The following is a 14,855-nucleotide window of genomic DNA, read 5'->3' on the forward strand; positions in this document are numbered from 1 at the left end:
AAAGTATAAAGGTTTATTTACAAAAAGTTAAACACCAAGGTCATCTTACTAAAAAAAAAAAAAAAAAAGCCAATCGCAGGTACAAAGTTAATCTTATTTCTAGAAGCGACATTACTTGTTACTTGTTTCTTGTTTGGGGTTTAAATCCAACCCTCCACTGAAGTCGAGTGAACTACTTCTCGGGCCGGTCCATATCAATCATCTAACGAAACATTTTCATTATAACTTATACAATTCTTTGATTGTATTACCTTCCAAATCATATGATCTTGTGAAAAGTAATGTCTTTAGTTTCTTCTTAAATTCAATTGCTCCCTTTAGGTCCTTCATTTCAGTTGGCAGTTTATTATAATGTCTAGGCGCACATTAGCTGAAAGCCCTTTCACCAAATTTACTATTTGTTCTTGGTTCAGATAGTCTATGTTTGTCACTCATGTGTCTTATGGTAACATTTGTTTCTAGTTCTAGTTTTTTCAGGCATTCTTTTAGATATTTTGGTTCAGTATCTTAAACGTTAGTAAGAGTAGCTTGTATTCGATTCTCGCCTTTACCGGCAGCTAGTGTAATTTAATTAGTGCAGGGGTAATTCTATCCCTATTGTGTAGTCCTTTTATTAATCTAGCGGCTATGTTTTGTACTCTCTGAATTTTCTTCAGCTGATAATTTGGTAAGCCGTAGAATAGTGAGTTGCAGTAATCAATTCTTGAAAATATGTGGTGATTAATGAGTATAGCCATAGATTTTTCATTTAAGTATTTACTAATAAATGCTGTGTTTCTAATATGATAGTTACAATTTCTTACCATATTATTTATATGTTCATTCATTGTCAGTCTATCATCCATAATTACTCCAAGATTTCTGACAGATTCCTTTAGGTCAATGATCGATTGACATATTTCAATTCTTTGGAAGCATTCGATTCTTTTTATATCTTTTTAATTTCCAAAAATAATACATTCACTTTTATCTTCATTGAGCTTGAGTTCTTTTTTGTTAACATCCAAGCCTTAATGTCATTCATTATTTCGTGTATCTTTCTTTTAGCTTCATCAACTGATTCTATTGGGAAATAGAATTGTGTATCATCAGCGTATATTCAAAACTTAACTCTGTGAGTTTCAAGTATATTTGCCACTTCAATCGTGTAAATCATAGCTAATTCATTTGGCATCATATTTCCCCTAATCAAGTATAATTGCCTATACAATTTGTAAATAGAGTTTTTTCTTATAATAATTTGATGTGTATAAGAAAGATATAGGGATATATCGTTGCTAGCTCTTGGTCAGCCTTACCTTATTTGCCTTATTTTTTTGTTTGGGTTCCCCCAGGTCCCTCAGTGTGAGGCACCTCGTATATCCACCAGAGAGTTGCTAATGCATCTTCCGGGGGAGAAAATTGGCGAAATAGAGGGATTTGAGATGATTGGCCCTTTGTTAGCCTTCTGTATCGAACTAAGAAAACGAGGGAGCTTTTCAGAGGTTAATACTTATCAGTACTACTACAATCTCAATGCTCTCTTATTAAAACTGCAAAGATGAAGTAGAAGACACTCATATTTCAACATTTTTGTGGTTGGAATGAAGAAAATTGAAGAAAGCATGATAAAATAGTGGAAATTTTTACTAAATTAGTGAAAAAAACTTGCGGAATAAAACTGAAATAAGGGTTTGAAAATACTACAATATGTTGCCGACGCTGATAACGAGGTATTATCCCATTTACGATTGTTTTTTTTGGATAAAAAATATTTGATTTACAGTATCTAGTATAAGTTAGAAGCTATTTATTCTAGTTCAATTACAGTACAGAGTATAAGTTATTAAGCTATATATATTAGTAGATAGTCATTGTCTTCAAATTGAAGACATAGTTAAGTAATGCAACTATAGATGACTTGGATAAGATTCAGACTTGAGACTGCTACTTGTCAGACTGAAAACAAAATCGAAGACTATATAGCCTTCTTAAAGTCTTCTTTTCAAGATTCTATCATTTCTGAATGGAAAAAAAAAACATTAAATACAGTGATATCAATGCTATGCTGACTGTGATAGAAAAAGAATTGCCCAAGAGTAATGTTACACTAATTTAATTCGTAAATATTTACATTTGCACCGTCACTAGTAAACATAGAAACCTAAAGTTCCCAATTTAGCAAAGGGAACCTTTGTATATCAGCGGCCAGTTCCTCCAGCGAGCATAAAATATGAACAACAACTAAGCCAAACTTTCCCCCTAACCTAACCTACAAGCCGTGTTCTTATCTACTTACCTCATGGGGGGGGGGTCGCTAATGCCCCCCTACAACCGCCCCTTACACTGCCGTATTCTTAGTCGACCATCATCATACATACAGGTGGCCGCTATCATACATACAGGTGGCCGCTATCATACATACACCCCTAGCAAAGTTTTGATTAGGTATGCCTACTCTGAAAGGTGCTATTATGAGGATGGGTGAATGTACTTCTTTGGGTCAGTGTAAACTTACGAATGCGGTACTGTGAGGAGGGGTCGCAGGCGGCGTAGCCCGCCTGTAAGTTACAGTAAGGATACGGTTCCTAGGTTATGTTGGGTCGGGATCCTTAGGTTAAGTGGTGTTCATATACCTATTTGCGTTTTAAAATGAGGTTTTACATTCTGTCCCAACGAACTTCAGAGGCTCTCTAACAATCTGCCATAGATATTTTGAATTTATTATTCATGTAAAAAATTCTCTCCTATATTTTGAATTATTATGTAAAAAATTCTCTCCTATATTTTGAATTCATTATGTAAAAAATTCTCTCCTATATTTTGAATTTATTATTCATGTAAAAAATTCTATTTGTTCCGTAACTGGAATACAAACCACGCTATTTAAAGTGGGTAATTACTTTCGCGTAGCTGAAAGGACTAGCCATAAAATTTTAACGAGGGATTATTACCCCACCGTTAGTTAGCGGGGGTGAGGGAGGGTAGTTAGCTACCCTCCCCCCTCACACACCTGTGTTGTAGCTCTACTTTTACTTTGGGTCGGGTGGTGATCGGACGTGTCCGCCTTCACCCTCGCCTCTTTGACAGCCATTAATCATTGCTTTTTCTTTCTTTTTCTCAGAGTGTTGTGAAGTTGGCCTCTACAATGCGGAAGTGCCCTGGGTTACCTGACCGCCCTTGTGGGACCTTCATGTCTTCCATCGAGACGGATCCTCACACCTTGCCTTTATTGTAGGGGTCAGCGGTGTGAAAGTGATAATGTTTGTATGGAATGCAGGTGTTGAGGTGCATTAAGACTACTGTAGTGTCATGTCATTTAGCAAATGGGCGCTGCCTTACATCCTTTTTTCAAACAGATAGAGTGGATGCAAATCTGGGAGGTGTTTTCATGTCATGGAAGGGTCGGCAAGATATTTTCTGAACAAGAAAGTACTTGTGGACTCTCTCGGCCACCAGGGACAGATTGTAGGAGCAGGTTGGTTTCTACATCCTCTGGTAGTGGAAGGCTACAAGTCACAGAGGGCTCCCCATGATTTGATCTGTTTGCCACATGTCAGACCAGGAATCTCCCCAGGTCCGACTTTCTCATTCGGGCCCCATGAGAAATGTTCGAAGATGCCTTTTCGAAGATGCCTTCCAAGAAGCATGGGATCACTTGGATGTCTATGCCTTTCCATCTTTGACCTGATCCAGTCAGTATTGATTACACCAGGATGGAGGATGAACGGGATGGCTGCCAGATGACCTCAGACTGAGTGGTACCCTGATCTGCCTGCTCTGCGGATAGATTTTCCGAGAAAGCTACTCCCAAGCCTGCTCTTCTCGATCAACCACACCCGTAGAAGCACCTCCAAACCGTGGATTTCTTGGCTCTTCACAGGTGGAGACTATCCAACATCTTGTCTGAGTGAAAGGATTTCATCTGAGGTCCTGTACAGCTGCTCTACCTATCTTCTGTAACTGGTGTTGTAGAAGGAATACTTCTTTCATTGTAGTAATGTTTACACAAATCGCTGACTTCTTTGTCTTCAGTCGCCAAGAGAAACTGTTGTGGCTGTTAAAAGCTACAGATCAGACTTGAGTATGACCTCCTGACGGAAGTGTTCACACCTCTACGCTCCTGGGAGTTTTCTAGTCTTATGAGGAGCTTCAAGCAGGCTGTTCCACCCCGGGTTCTTGGGTCCCTTGGTAGGGACATGACCATGGCGACAAGGTTTGTATGCATTCTTGTTCAAGCCTTTGTTGAGGTTGCCAGACAGAGTTCTGGTTCTTAAGTCTGTTCTTATGCTAGTTCTAGCGTCAGTGAAGAGAGGTGGCGAGTTACACACTTTCTTTCAGTCTTCCACATTGAGGGGTGGAAGGTGGTCTCCTTTAGTTTTGTGCTGGACTTTGCTGCCAAAACCCATAACCCTCTCGTTTACACCCCCAGGTTTGAGTTTTTCTCCTTCCCCTCTCTTTGGGAGGAGTCAGGTGGTGATTGAGAGTAGGGCACCTCAGGCCGGAGGGTCAGAGTCTTTTTCGTTAGGACTGGTAATCCAAGAAAGAGATGTCAAGGAACAGTCTCTTTCTAACTTTGTGAGATGATCCGTAGAGCATATGCCTTTATTGCCAAGTGTGTCGAGGCACCAGCTAGGACTAGAACTCAGGAAGTCAGGGGCTTTGGCCCTACCCTAACATTCGGGTAAATCCCGTCAGTGGGTCAAGGGTTGAAGGCCAGTGTTGGAATGCCAGAGTACCCACAAATCCTTTGACATTTTGTGCTTGAGCTTGTGGTGGCCGCTCAATTAGTTGCGTAGCCAGCCTAGCTTCCTTATGAGACAGGATGTAACTCGTCTATGGTAACTATCGTTACTTATTAGGGTCAAACAAGCAACAACATATGACGACTTCAGTCATTCACAAATTACTAATTACCAGATTCGTTAAGAGAACTCAAGACCCTTTCTCTACATAAGGAATTCATTGCGTTGTGTTACAAAGATAAATGGTCATACTATATTCTATTGAGCTTTTGCCCCAATTATTACTTACTTGGTTTCATATGAAGTTCTTACCGAGTTCGGATTACAAATAGGCACGGGTGAACCACGATACCACATATAAATACTGTATTTGATTTTACCCAGTCACGGAATCCCATGCACAGATATGCATATCCCTAGCGAATTATCCCATCCAAGGTAACTAAATATTATATGATACTCATCCAAAATTCGGTTGATTAATTCATCCACTTCATTCAATGCTGGGAAGGAACGGCTTCGTTAATCAAATGAAATTCTCTTCATCCTGATTAAGTCCACTGAAGATTACACTACAAGCGTTGACAAGTGACAGGCAGCAACTGTGTCGATTTACCTCTGCTGCCTTTGTCGTAAACATAATGCGTTCGCTCTCTCTCCCAAAGTCATGACTTCCGCTTCGTTCGCCCACGACAAAAGAAAACAACAAACGAACGAAACCAACTATTCAACGCAAACCGAACGAAACTATTCAAACAACTTACACCGCATTGTTAACCACTTATACACTATTCACAAGACAATATTCCTTGGTAACAATGCTTATTACAATTAAATATAAACAAAACCTTCATTTGTACAGAAACCTGCACATTTCCACTTAACGCAATGTAATATAAAAGAACATTTTCCATATACAATGTGAACATAGATATTCAATAACAATTGATTTCCCATGTCGTTATTGTAAGTAACGACATATTCCCCGCCACAAAAGTTATAATATACAAGTATTTACAACAGTCCCTTTTGAATCAAATCTTTTCTAGTTTCTGCAGCCACCCGAGCAGCCTTCCTGGATGGTCGGGTACTCACTTCAGGAATTTTGGCAGGATCAGGAGTCTCAACTTCTTGCCATAACTCCAACGGGTACAACTTCACAATGGGACGCATGATCTGGCCATGGGAGGTTTTGAGGGTAGCTACCCTAACTACATTGTCAGACCCCACATGTACCTGAATCACCTGACCCAACCTCCATTTGTTTCTTGGCCCTTCATCATGTACGAGGACGACATCTCCTATTTTGGGCCAAGAATTATGTTGGACTCCAATTCGATGAGTCTCTCTTAACGAAATCAAATATTCATGTTCCCATCTTTTCCATAGCTGATCACACAATTTGGATATGTAAAGGAGTCTGCCATCTCCTTTCTACATTTTCAGTTTTACTATACAATGGGTCTTCAGATACCTCATCCCAATTAATAGTTTCCTTGGGAAAGGATCTTAATTTCCTACCCAAGATCAGGTGATTGGGAGTTAGAATCTCCTTCTGATCAAGGTCCCCCGAGGTGTAGCTTAGTGGCCTGTCATTTATGATGGATTCCAATTCCACCAAAATGCAGGATAATTCATCATAACTGAGAAGAGCTCGACCAATTACCTTTTTCATACAGGTTTTCAATAGTCCGATCAATCTCTCCCAGATTGCACCAAACCAAGGTGCTCTTGCTGGTATAAATTTCCACTTACACTCTATTTTCTCTAGATGGTTTTGAAAAAGGGGGCTCTCTGCCATTGTTCTCAGATATTCAGATGCTGCTACAAAGGTAGTGGCGTTGTCACTCAACATTAATGAAGGAAAGCCTTTACGGCTGCTAAACTTCCGGAAGGCCATGAGGAATGAGTCAGCGGACTGATTTCTGACTACTTCCAGCTGTATACCCCTAGTGATCGGGCATGTGAATAGTATGACATACACCTTCTCCGGATTTTGCTTCCCTTCCTTTATCCATAACGCCCCGGTGTAATCCACCCCAGTAACGCTAAAAGGTTGTTTCCGTTGTACCCGGAATTCCGGCAATGGGGGCATTATATTAGTTTTATATGGTTTTCCTTGAACTTTCTTACAGATCACGCAATGATGTAACACGCTCTTGACCAGTTGTCGCAGCTGTGGTATCCAGAACTCCTGTCTTACTCTAGCTACAGTAGCGTTCACCCCCATGTGCCCTTGCATCACATGATGTCGTCTTATTAACAACTTACTCAGAACACAACCCTTTGGCAGTAAAGTAGGAAATTTGACTTCTTCAGGTAGTGTTGCATGTTCCAACCTGCCTCTACATCTCATTACATTATTATCCAAAAACAAATTCAACTGGCGAATTAATGACAATTTTGGGTTTGTTTCCTCCCTTTTCAGGGCTTTATATTCTTCTGGAAAGAACTCTCTCTGCATGAGAACAATTGTTTTGACCTTTCCTTCTTGTAACTCTTCCAGAGTCAAACTACCAGTTTTCCTGTCATTGGTTGCTAGTCTGCAATTCTTTACAAATCGCATTATCCAAGCTATGGTCTTAAAGACCTTGTCAGCTCTGCTGAATCTTTCCCAATCAAGCAGGCGTGTTGCATCTATGTCCCCTACAACATTGACCACAATGTCCTGTTCACCTTGTACAGTGGAACCTCTACATACGAATTTAATCCGTTCCAGAACCAACTTCGGATGTAGAAATTGTTCGGATGTAGAAACGAATTTTCCCATAAGAATACATTGAAATAGGATTAATCCGTGGTTGAGCCCAAAAACCTATGATAACTTCTTAATAAACTACTACACATAACTTTCCCATGAGAATAATGAACACTAAATTAGATAATAGACATGTAAATAAGAAGAATAGACATGTAAATAAGAAGAATTAGCAAAAAATGATAAATAAGAAACGGGTTTTTAGCGTCACTTTACCTTAGAAACTCCAGCGCAGGTGTTGTTCGTCTTCGCTACGCAGAGAGGAGAGAGGAGACGGACGGACGGCGAGGAGGTAGAGAGGTTAACTACGATAAACGTAACACTACCGTAACTTATTCTAACTTACACTAAGTGAACTTTAACATAACTTAGCTTATTTTTTTTTTTTTATATTTTATATTTTTTTTTACATTTTCTTTTTTTCTTTTTGATGATTATGTAATTTTAATCACTATCACTTACATTTAAAATTGACTGAATTTCTTTTGCTTCACTCTTTTCCGTTTTCTGTGTTTCACTTTCTTCCTCTTCACTCTTTGCCGTTTTCTTCGGTTCACTTACATCCTCTTCATCGCGAGTTCGCTTCGCAGTTTTTTTAAAGAAAGCATCGATAGATAATTGCTTCGTACGGCTTTTCAGAATGTTTCGAAAGTGCGTTAGGCAAACATCATCGAATTGAGAAACTACACGACAAACCTGCAATTTCTTTGGATGGTATTTGTCGATGAAGTCGACCACGTCTTGATATTTTCCTAACACCTCTTTTATTTGCGCTGAACCTAACATGTTCTACCTCCTCGCTCTCTTCCTCGTCATCACTCATGTGCTCCGACATAGCATGGAGTTCCTTGAGCTCATCCGTCGTCAGTTCGTCGTGATGTTTGGCGACAAGTTCCGTAACGTCATCTGCGTTGACCTCCAGACCCATGGACTTGCCAAGGGAGACTATTTCCTCTACGGCTTCCGCTGCACCGACCAAGGGATCAGGTTCGGGGTCAAAACCCTCGAAATCTCGGGGAGAAACTGCATCAGGCCACAGCTTCTTCCATGCAGAATTGAGGGTCCGTCGAGTTAATCCCACCCAAGCCTGATCAATGATCTTTAAGCAGTGCACGATATTGAAGTGGCCCCTCCAAAATTCACGCAAAGTTAAGTTGGTGCTTTGCGTGACATTAAAGCACTGCTTGGTGTACAGCTTCTTAAAATTAGAGATGACTTGCTGGTCCATGGGCTGGAGGATAGAGGTGGTATTTGGTGGAAGATACAGCACCTTTATGAACTTGAATTCATCGAAGATATCATCTTCAAGTCCGGGGGGGTGAGCGGGTGCATTGTCAAGGCATAGCAGGCACTTTAAAGGCAATTTCTGCTCATGAAGATACTTCTTCACAGAAGGACCAAAAACTTGGTTTACCCATTGCACAAAGAATTGCCTAGTGACCCAGGCCTTCGAGTTGGATCGCCAGAAAACATGAAGCTGATCCTTATCGACGTTGTGTGCTTTAAAGGCCCTATGGTTCTCCGAATGGTAAACAAGCAAGGGCTTGACTTTAAAGTCCCCGCTAGCGTTGGCACATAGAGCAAGAGTCAACCGATCCTTCATTGGCTTATGCCCAGGCAATTTATTCTCTTCAGCAGTGATGTAGGTTCGACTCGGCATCTTCTTCCAAAACAGCCCGGTTTCATCACAATTGAACACCTGCTGCTCTACGTAGCCTTCTTCCTTTACGATATTTTTGAATTTCTTAACAAAGTCAGCTGCAGCCTTTGTGTCCGCACTAGCAGCCTCTCCGTGGCGAACAACTGAATGAATCCCGGACCGTTTCTTAAATTTCTCGAACCAGCCACGAGATGCCTTGAAATCATCTGAGGAAGGCTCGGTTGAACTCTCCCCAGCATCACCCCCAGAGCTCTCCTCCTTCAAGTCCGTAAAGATGGTGTGCGCCTTCTCGCAGATAACGGTTTCGGTGATGGTGTCGCCAACGATCTCTCTATCCTTAATCCACACTAGTAGAAGTCGTTCCATCTCTTCTATGATAGGGGTACGGCGTTTGGAAATTATAGTGATCCCCTTAGAAGGTTTCACTGCTTTAATAGCTTCCTTCTGTTTAAGGATTGTCGAGATCGTCGACATATTACGGCCATACTGTTTAGCAAGTTCACTCACGCGGATGCCACGCTCATGTTTTTCAATAATTTCCTGCTTAATTTCTATAGAAAGCATTTCCTTCTTCCTTTTCTCACCACTACCACTGGCAAAACTAAGCCTTTTTGGACCCATGATTTACGTAAATTATCGTTAATGGATGCACGTAAAAAATCACGATTAAATCACAGTTAATATCAGAACGCAAAGAGCACAACCGCAAGAAGCCGACGAGAACAGAGGACTGACCCAAGCCGCGCTAATTGAGCGTCCCTCCGAGGTCGATGTGCTGCCTTCTATCGGCGGAAATAAAAAACACTTCAGGCGCTATGAGCACCGACTACGCGTACGAGTATTGTTTACTTCGGGTGTCGAAAAAAACATTCGGGTGTAGAGTCGGAACTTGTTCGAATTGTACTTCGCGTGTCGAAAAATTCGGATACAACCGGTACGACGAAAATTGCTACTTCGTGTGTCGAAATAAAATTCGGGTGTAGAGTCAAAAATTTGCTCGAATTTTACTTCGGATGTTGGAAAATTCGGATGTAGATACGTTCGTGTGTAGAGGTTCCACTGTATATGTGTACACCCAACCCATGACCTATCAATTGGCAGAGTGTGATTTTTTAACCAAGGGGGTCCCTCCCACCAAAAGGAGTCCTTTGCTAACACCTTAGCACTCTTTCCCCGTGTCAACCAATCACTGGGGTTTTCTGACGACGGTACGTAAGACAGGACTGACCCCGGAATCAAAGAGTTAATCTCAATTACACTGTTTCTCACAAACACAGGCAGAACATTACTGGACACAATCCAGCTAAGGGCGACTTTACTGTCTGACCAGACATATAATTGTTTAAATTCCTTCTCATCAAAGGAGTCAATAATAAATTTTGTCATTCTTGCTCCTAGCAACAATGCCATTAGTTCCAATTTCGGAATTGTCAATTCCTTAATGGGCGCCACTCGGCCCTTTGCTAAAATTATATTAGAGCTTTCACCATATGCTCTATAGGCCACACAACCATATGAAGTTTCGCTAGCATCGCAGAATATGTGCAAGGTATCACCAGTTCCTAGGCTAGCACTCCTAGGAAAGGATATTTCAAAACACTTCTCCAAGTCCTTGCATATTTCACTCCATTCCTCTTGTGGCGGGTTGGCGAGTTGTTCGTCCCAATCCAGATGTTCCTTCCACAATTTCTGCAAAAATATCCTTGCTTTCATAGTAACAGGGAGAAGCAATCCCAATGGATCGTATATTTGAGCAACAGTACTGAGAATCTCTCTCTTTGTTTGACTCGATCTATTAATATGAGTTGGATTGATAGTTAAAACGTCTTTAATTATATCCCAATTCAATCCCAATACTTTATGAATTTGGTTTTGTTTGGCTTCAATTTGATTAGCAGCAGCAATAGTTTGTATAGACTCGCTATTGCTAACCCACTCCTTCAAATATAAGTGAGCCTGAGCAAATATTTTGTTGGCATTAAAATATAAATCCATCAACTCAGATTCACCATTAGCCGTAAATTGCAAATTATCTACGTACAAACCTTTCTTCAGTCTTTCCACTACATCCACTGTCTTGGACCGGGGTAACCACGAGACCACAGTGGACAAGTGATGCTTGATGGTTGCATTTAGAAGAAAAGGTGAGCATGTAGCTCCAAATAATACTACTCTAAATCTGTATACTGTACTATTAATTTACTATTGGGATCTGTTGGATTTTCCAACCATAAAAAATGCGTATAATTGCGATCTTCTTCACGCAACTGTACCATTAAAAATGCCTTCTCAATATCACTAATGCAAGCAAAGGTGTTAGTTCTAAATTGCAGCAGGACTCTGAGTAGATCAGCCGTTAGGTGTGGTCCAGTTCATAGACAATCATTCAAGCTTAATCCATTTTTACCTTGTTTTGATGAGCAATCAAACACTATTCTTATTGGAGTAGTGGCACTGTCTTTAAGCACTCCATGATGTGCCAAGTAATGACAATCCACATCAGATTTATTTTAGATTACCCTTTCAATGAATCCTCTATCTTCTTGCTCTTGCAAGATTTTCTGATAATGATCCAAGTAATCCACATCCTTCTGAAACTTGATGCTCTGCTGTCGAAGTCTACTCATGGCTAAACCAAAATTTGTCTTCAATCTGAATCTATTGGTTCTCCACGGCAACGCCACAACATACTGTTTATCAATTTCAGAATAGGTTATAGTGCTCTCAAAGTCTTGTTCTCGCAACTCACTGCAATCTATTCCCAGTCTATCCAAACTCCACAATGCATCCAGATCAGTCTTGGGATTTTTATTATGTGTAGCTTCAATTCCTTCAGTTTGTACAGCTAGCTTCAAAATTGTCACCTGAGTTTCCCTAGTGGGGGGAGCACTACATGTGCCTGACACTACATAACCAAATATGGTCGGCAACAATATTAAATTTCTAACCCTTTTGAACCCTGGATGCAAAATATTATAAACATTATCAACCCCTACCAACAATTCAATAGTTGATTGATTCTCAACAGGCAAATCAAAATCTTTATCAGCCAAGCTGATCTTAGTTTTACATAACGACTTTAAGCTTCTCTTAACGTCGAATTTCTTCGCATATTCTGGCAGCTCATCCACCACTATGCAGTCCATTATTATCAACTTGCCTTTATGTGGTATGGCGACACTTATCAACTCATATTCATGAACAGGTTTACTAGCTAGATAACCTCTCAATCTTCTCAACTCCCTTGGACCTATATTGCAGTCTCTCTAGAGCCGATCTTTTAATAATTGTCCTCTCGGCACAAGTATCCAACAGCCCTCTAAGTCGTACCATTCGACCTTTCTTCCCTTTCAGAGGAATTGTTGCTGTTGGTAATATGGATTGCTTACCTGATTTATTTGGTTTCTCCTGCTCATTTACTGATAGTGTTCCCACTTGTACACCACTTTGTTTATTCTTGCTTTGCTTTGTTGTTTGGTCCCTATCTATCACAGAAGATGCGATGATGTCTCAAATTACAACCATTATTGCAACTTGATTTGTCACAATCCACACTAAAATGTTTCTTAGAAGCACACACAAAACATAACTGCAAAGCTCTGATACGATTCAACCTTTCATCTCTGGTTGCGTAAGTTTTGCACTGAGTCCACCAATGTTCTTTATCACAAAGAGTAAATCTTGTGGATTGCTGATGACTGGACTTATTCATATTTCCCTTGGTTTTCGGTCTAACAGCTTGGGATTGATTTACCGTGAATGTAGATATTGACGACAGAGTTTCAGGTTTATTTACATCAGTTGAAACAAAAGTTCTTAGATTGCGAATCTCCTCTTCTAGGTATTTCCTAAAGGTGTCTAATACCAACCAATCGTCTCCACACCTACACTTCACAGTCTCACTCACGCTTTGAGGCAATTTGGTATACAGTAGAGCAAAATAACATAAAGTTCATTTAATTCCAGCCTTTCACTTTCCAGCGATCTTATTGAGCATTCAAAATTAGCTCTGAAAGTTTGCAATGATTCTGAATTGGCAGCAGGAGACTGCATTTCTAGCAATCTTCTCACCAGAACATGCTTAATTTCATCTCTCTTTCCATAATTGGACAGGAGAAGAGCCACAGCTTGTGGATAATTGGCGGCCTCAAATTTAAATCCAGAGATTAATTTCGAAGCTTCTCCTGTGAGTGCACTTCGTAAATATGAAAACTTCTGAATTGGTTCCAAGTCTTTCTCCTGGTGTACTGACACCTCGTATAGTTCCCAGAAGGAATTCCATTCTAATATATCTCCAGAGTAATATGGAAGATCCAGTTTGGGTAATCTAATACTGGCTGTGGGTAGTGGCGGTGGTTGCGTTAGAGGATTTAGTAACTTCAAATTGTTAGTAATAGAGCTATTGAGTTTGCCGATATGTGTACGGACGTCTCTTGCATATTCAGCTTGATTTATCATTTCATCAGACATTTCTTCTTCTTTAACTAAATCCAAAATTTGTTCATCCAAAGCAAGAACTTTGTTCAGATTATCTAAAATAGAATCCCTAAGGGAAGTTATAGCATCAATATCTGTTGAATCGATCACTTCGGTCATCTTCCCAATAAAACGTGTGATATCGGATTTATAACCGCCACGTCTACGCTTCAACGACTCCATTATGACAAGACCAATCTCAAACAATACAAATACAATATATTCAAATTTTCAATAAATGATAAATATGCATCCAACTATAATAACTGGGTTCAAAAGCAAATTTTCACAAAGGTGACTCATCACCCAATAATTTTCACTCAAATTAAACAATGAAAAGGAGAAATTTGATTAAACTTCATATTCGAAACCTTTTTAATCAAGCCTGAAATGCCTCTAACCTACAAATAGCGCAAAAAAAAACTATTTACTGTGTCTTACGACACCACACAAAGAGAAAGGGTTAATCCCGTCTAGTTATGTAAGCAGGGTACCGCATACCAATTTAACGAAACGCGCAAAAACAAAAGGATTCAACAAGGTTAGGGAGGCTACGCATTAACAGCAAAACATCAACACAACATAGTTATTAGCAGGAAAACCCTGCGTAAATGTCCAATATAATCACCAATGGTATTAATCGTACATGTGACTAAACCAAAATATTATTATATGACCGGCTTTCAAACTTTAGAAATTATCGAAAAATCTCACAAATCCTGGTCACGGCACCAAATATCGTTACTTATTAGGGTCAAACAAGCAACAACATATAATGATTTCAGTCATTCACAAATTACTAATTACCAGATTCGTTAAGAGAACTCAAGACCCTTTCTCTACATTAGGAATTCATTGCGTTGTGTTACAAAGATAAATGGTCATATTATATTCTATTGAGCTCTGCCCCAATTATTACTTACTTGGTTTCATATGAAGTTCTTACCGAGTTCGGATTACAAATAGGCACGGGTGAACCACGATACCACATATAAATATTTGATTTTACCCAGTCACGGAATCCCACGCACAGATATGCATATCCCTAGTGAATTACCCCATCCAAGGTAACTAAATATTATATGATACTCATCCAAACTTCGGTTGATTAATTCATCCACTTCATTCAATGCTGGGAAGGAACGGCTTCGTTAATCAAATGAAATTCTCTTCATCCTGATTAAGTCCACTGAAGATTACACTACAAGCGTTCACAAGTGACAGGCAGCAACTGTGT

The 14,855-nt window shown here is 39.9% G+C and overlaps 1 protein-coding gene across 1 annotated transcript in view; it reads left to right on the forward strand.

The window, feature by feature from the left end:
* Positions 1-1,502: 1,502 nt before the first annotated feature.
* mTerf3 (mitochondrial transcription termination factor 3) overlaps positions 1,503-14,855 on the forward strand; it is a 132,299-nt gene continuing 118,946 nt past the window's right edge. Inside the window, exon 1 of the mRNA XM_068383838.1 lies at positions 1,503-1,712. Within this exon, the coding sequence (XP_068239939.1) occupies positions 1,690-1,712 (23 nt within the window). The 5' untranslated portion in view covers positions 1,503-1,689. The remainder of the gene's footprint in view (positions 1,713-14,855) is intronic.

Source organism: Palaemon carinicauda, chromosome 1 (assembly GCF_036898095.1).
Source record: "Palaemon carinicauda isolate YSFRI2023 chromosome 1, ASM3689809v2, whole genome shotgun sequence".
Lineage (NCBI taxonomy): Eukaryota > Metazoa > Arthropoda > Malacostraca > Decapoda > Palaemonidae > Palaemon > Palaemon carinicauda.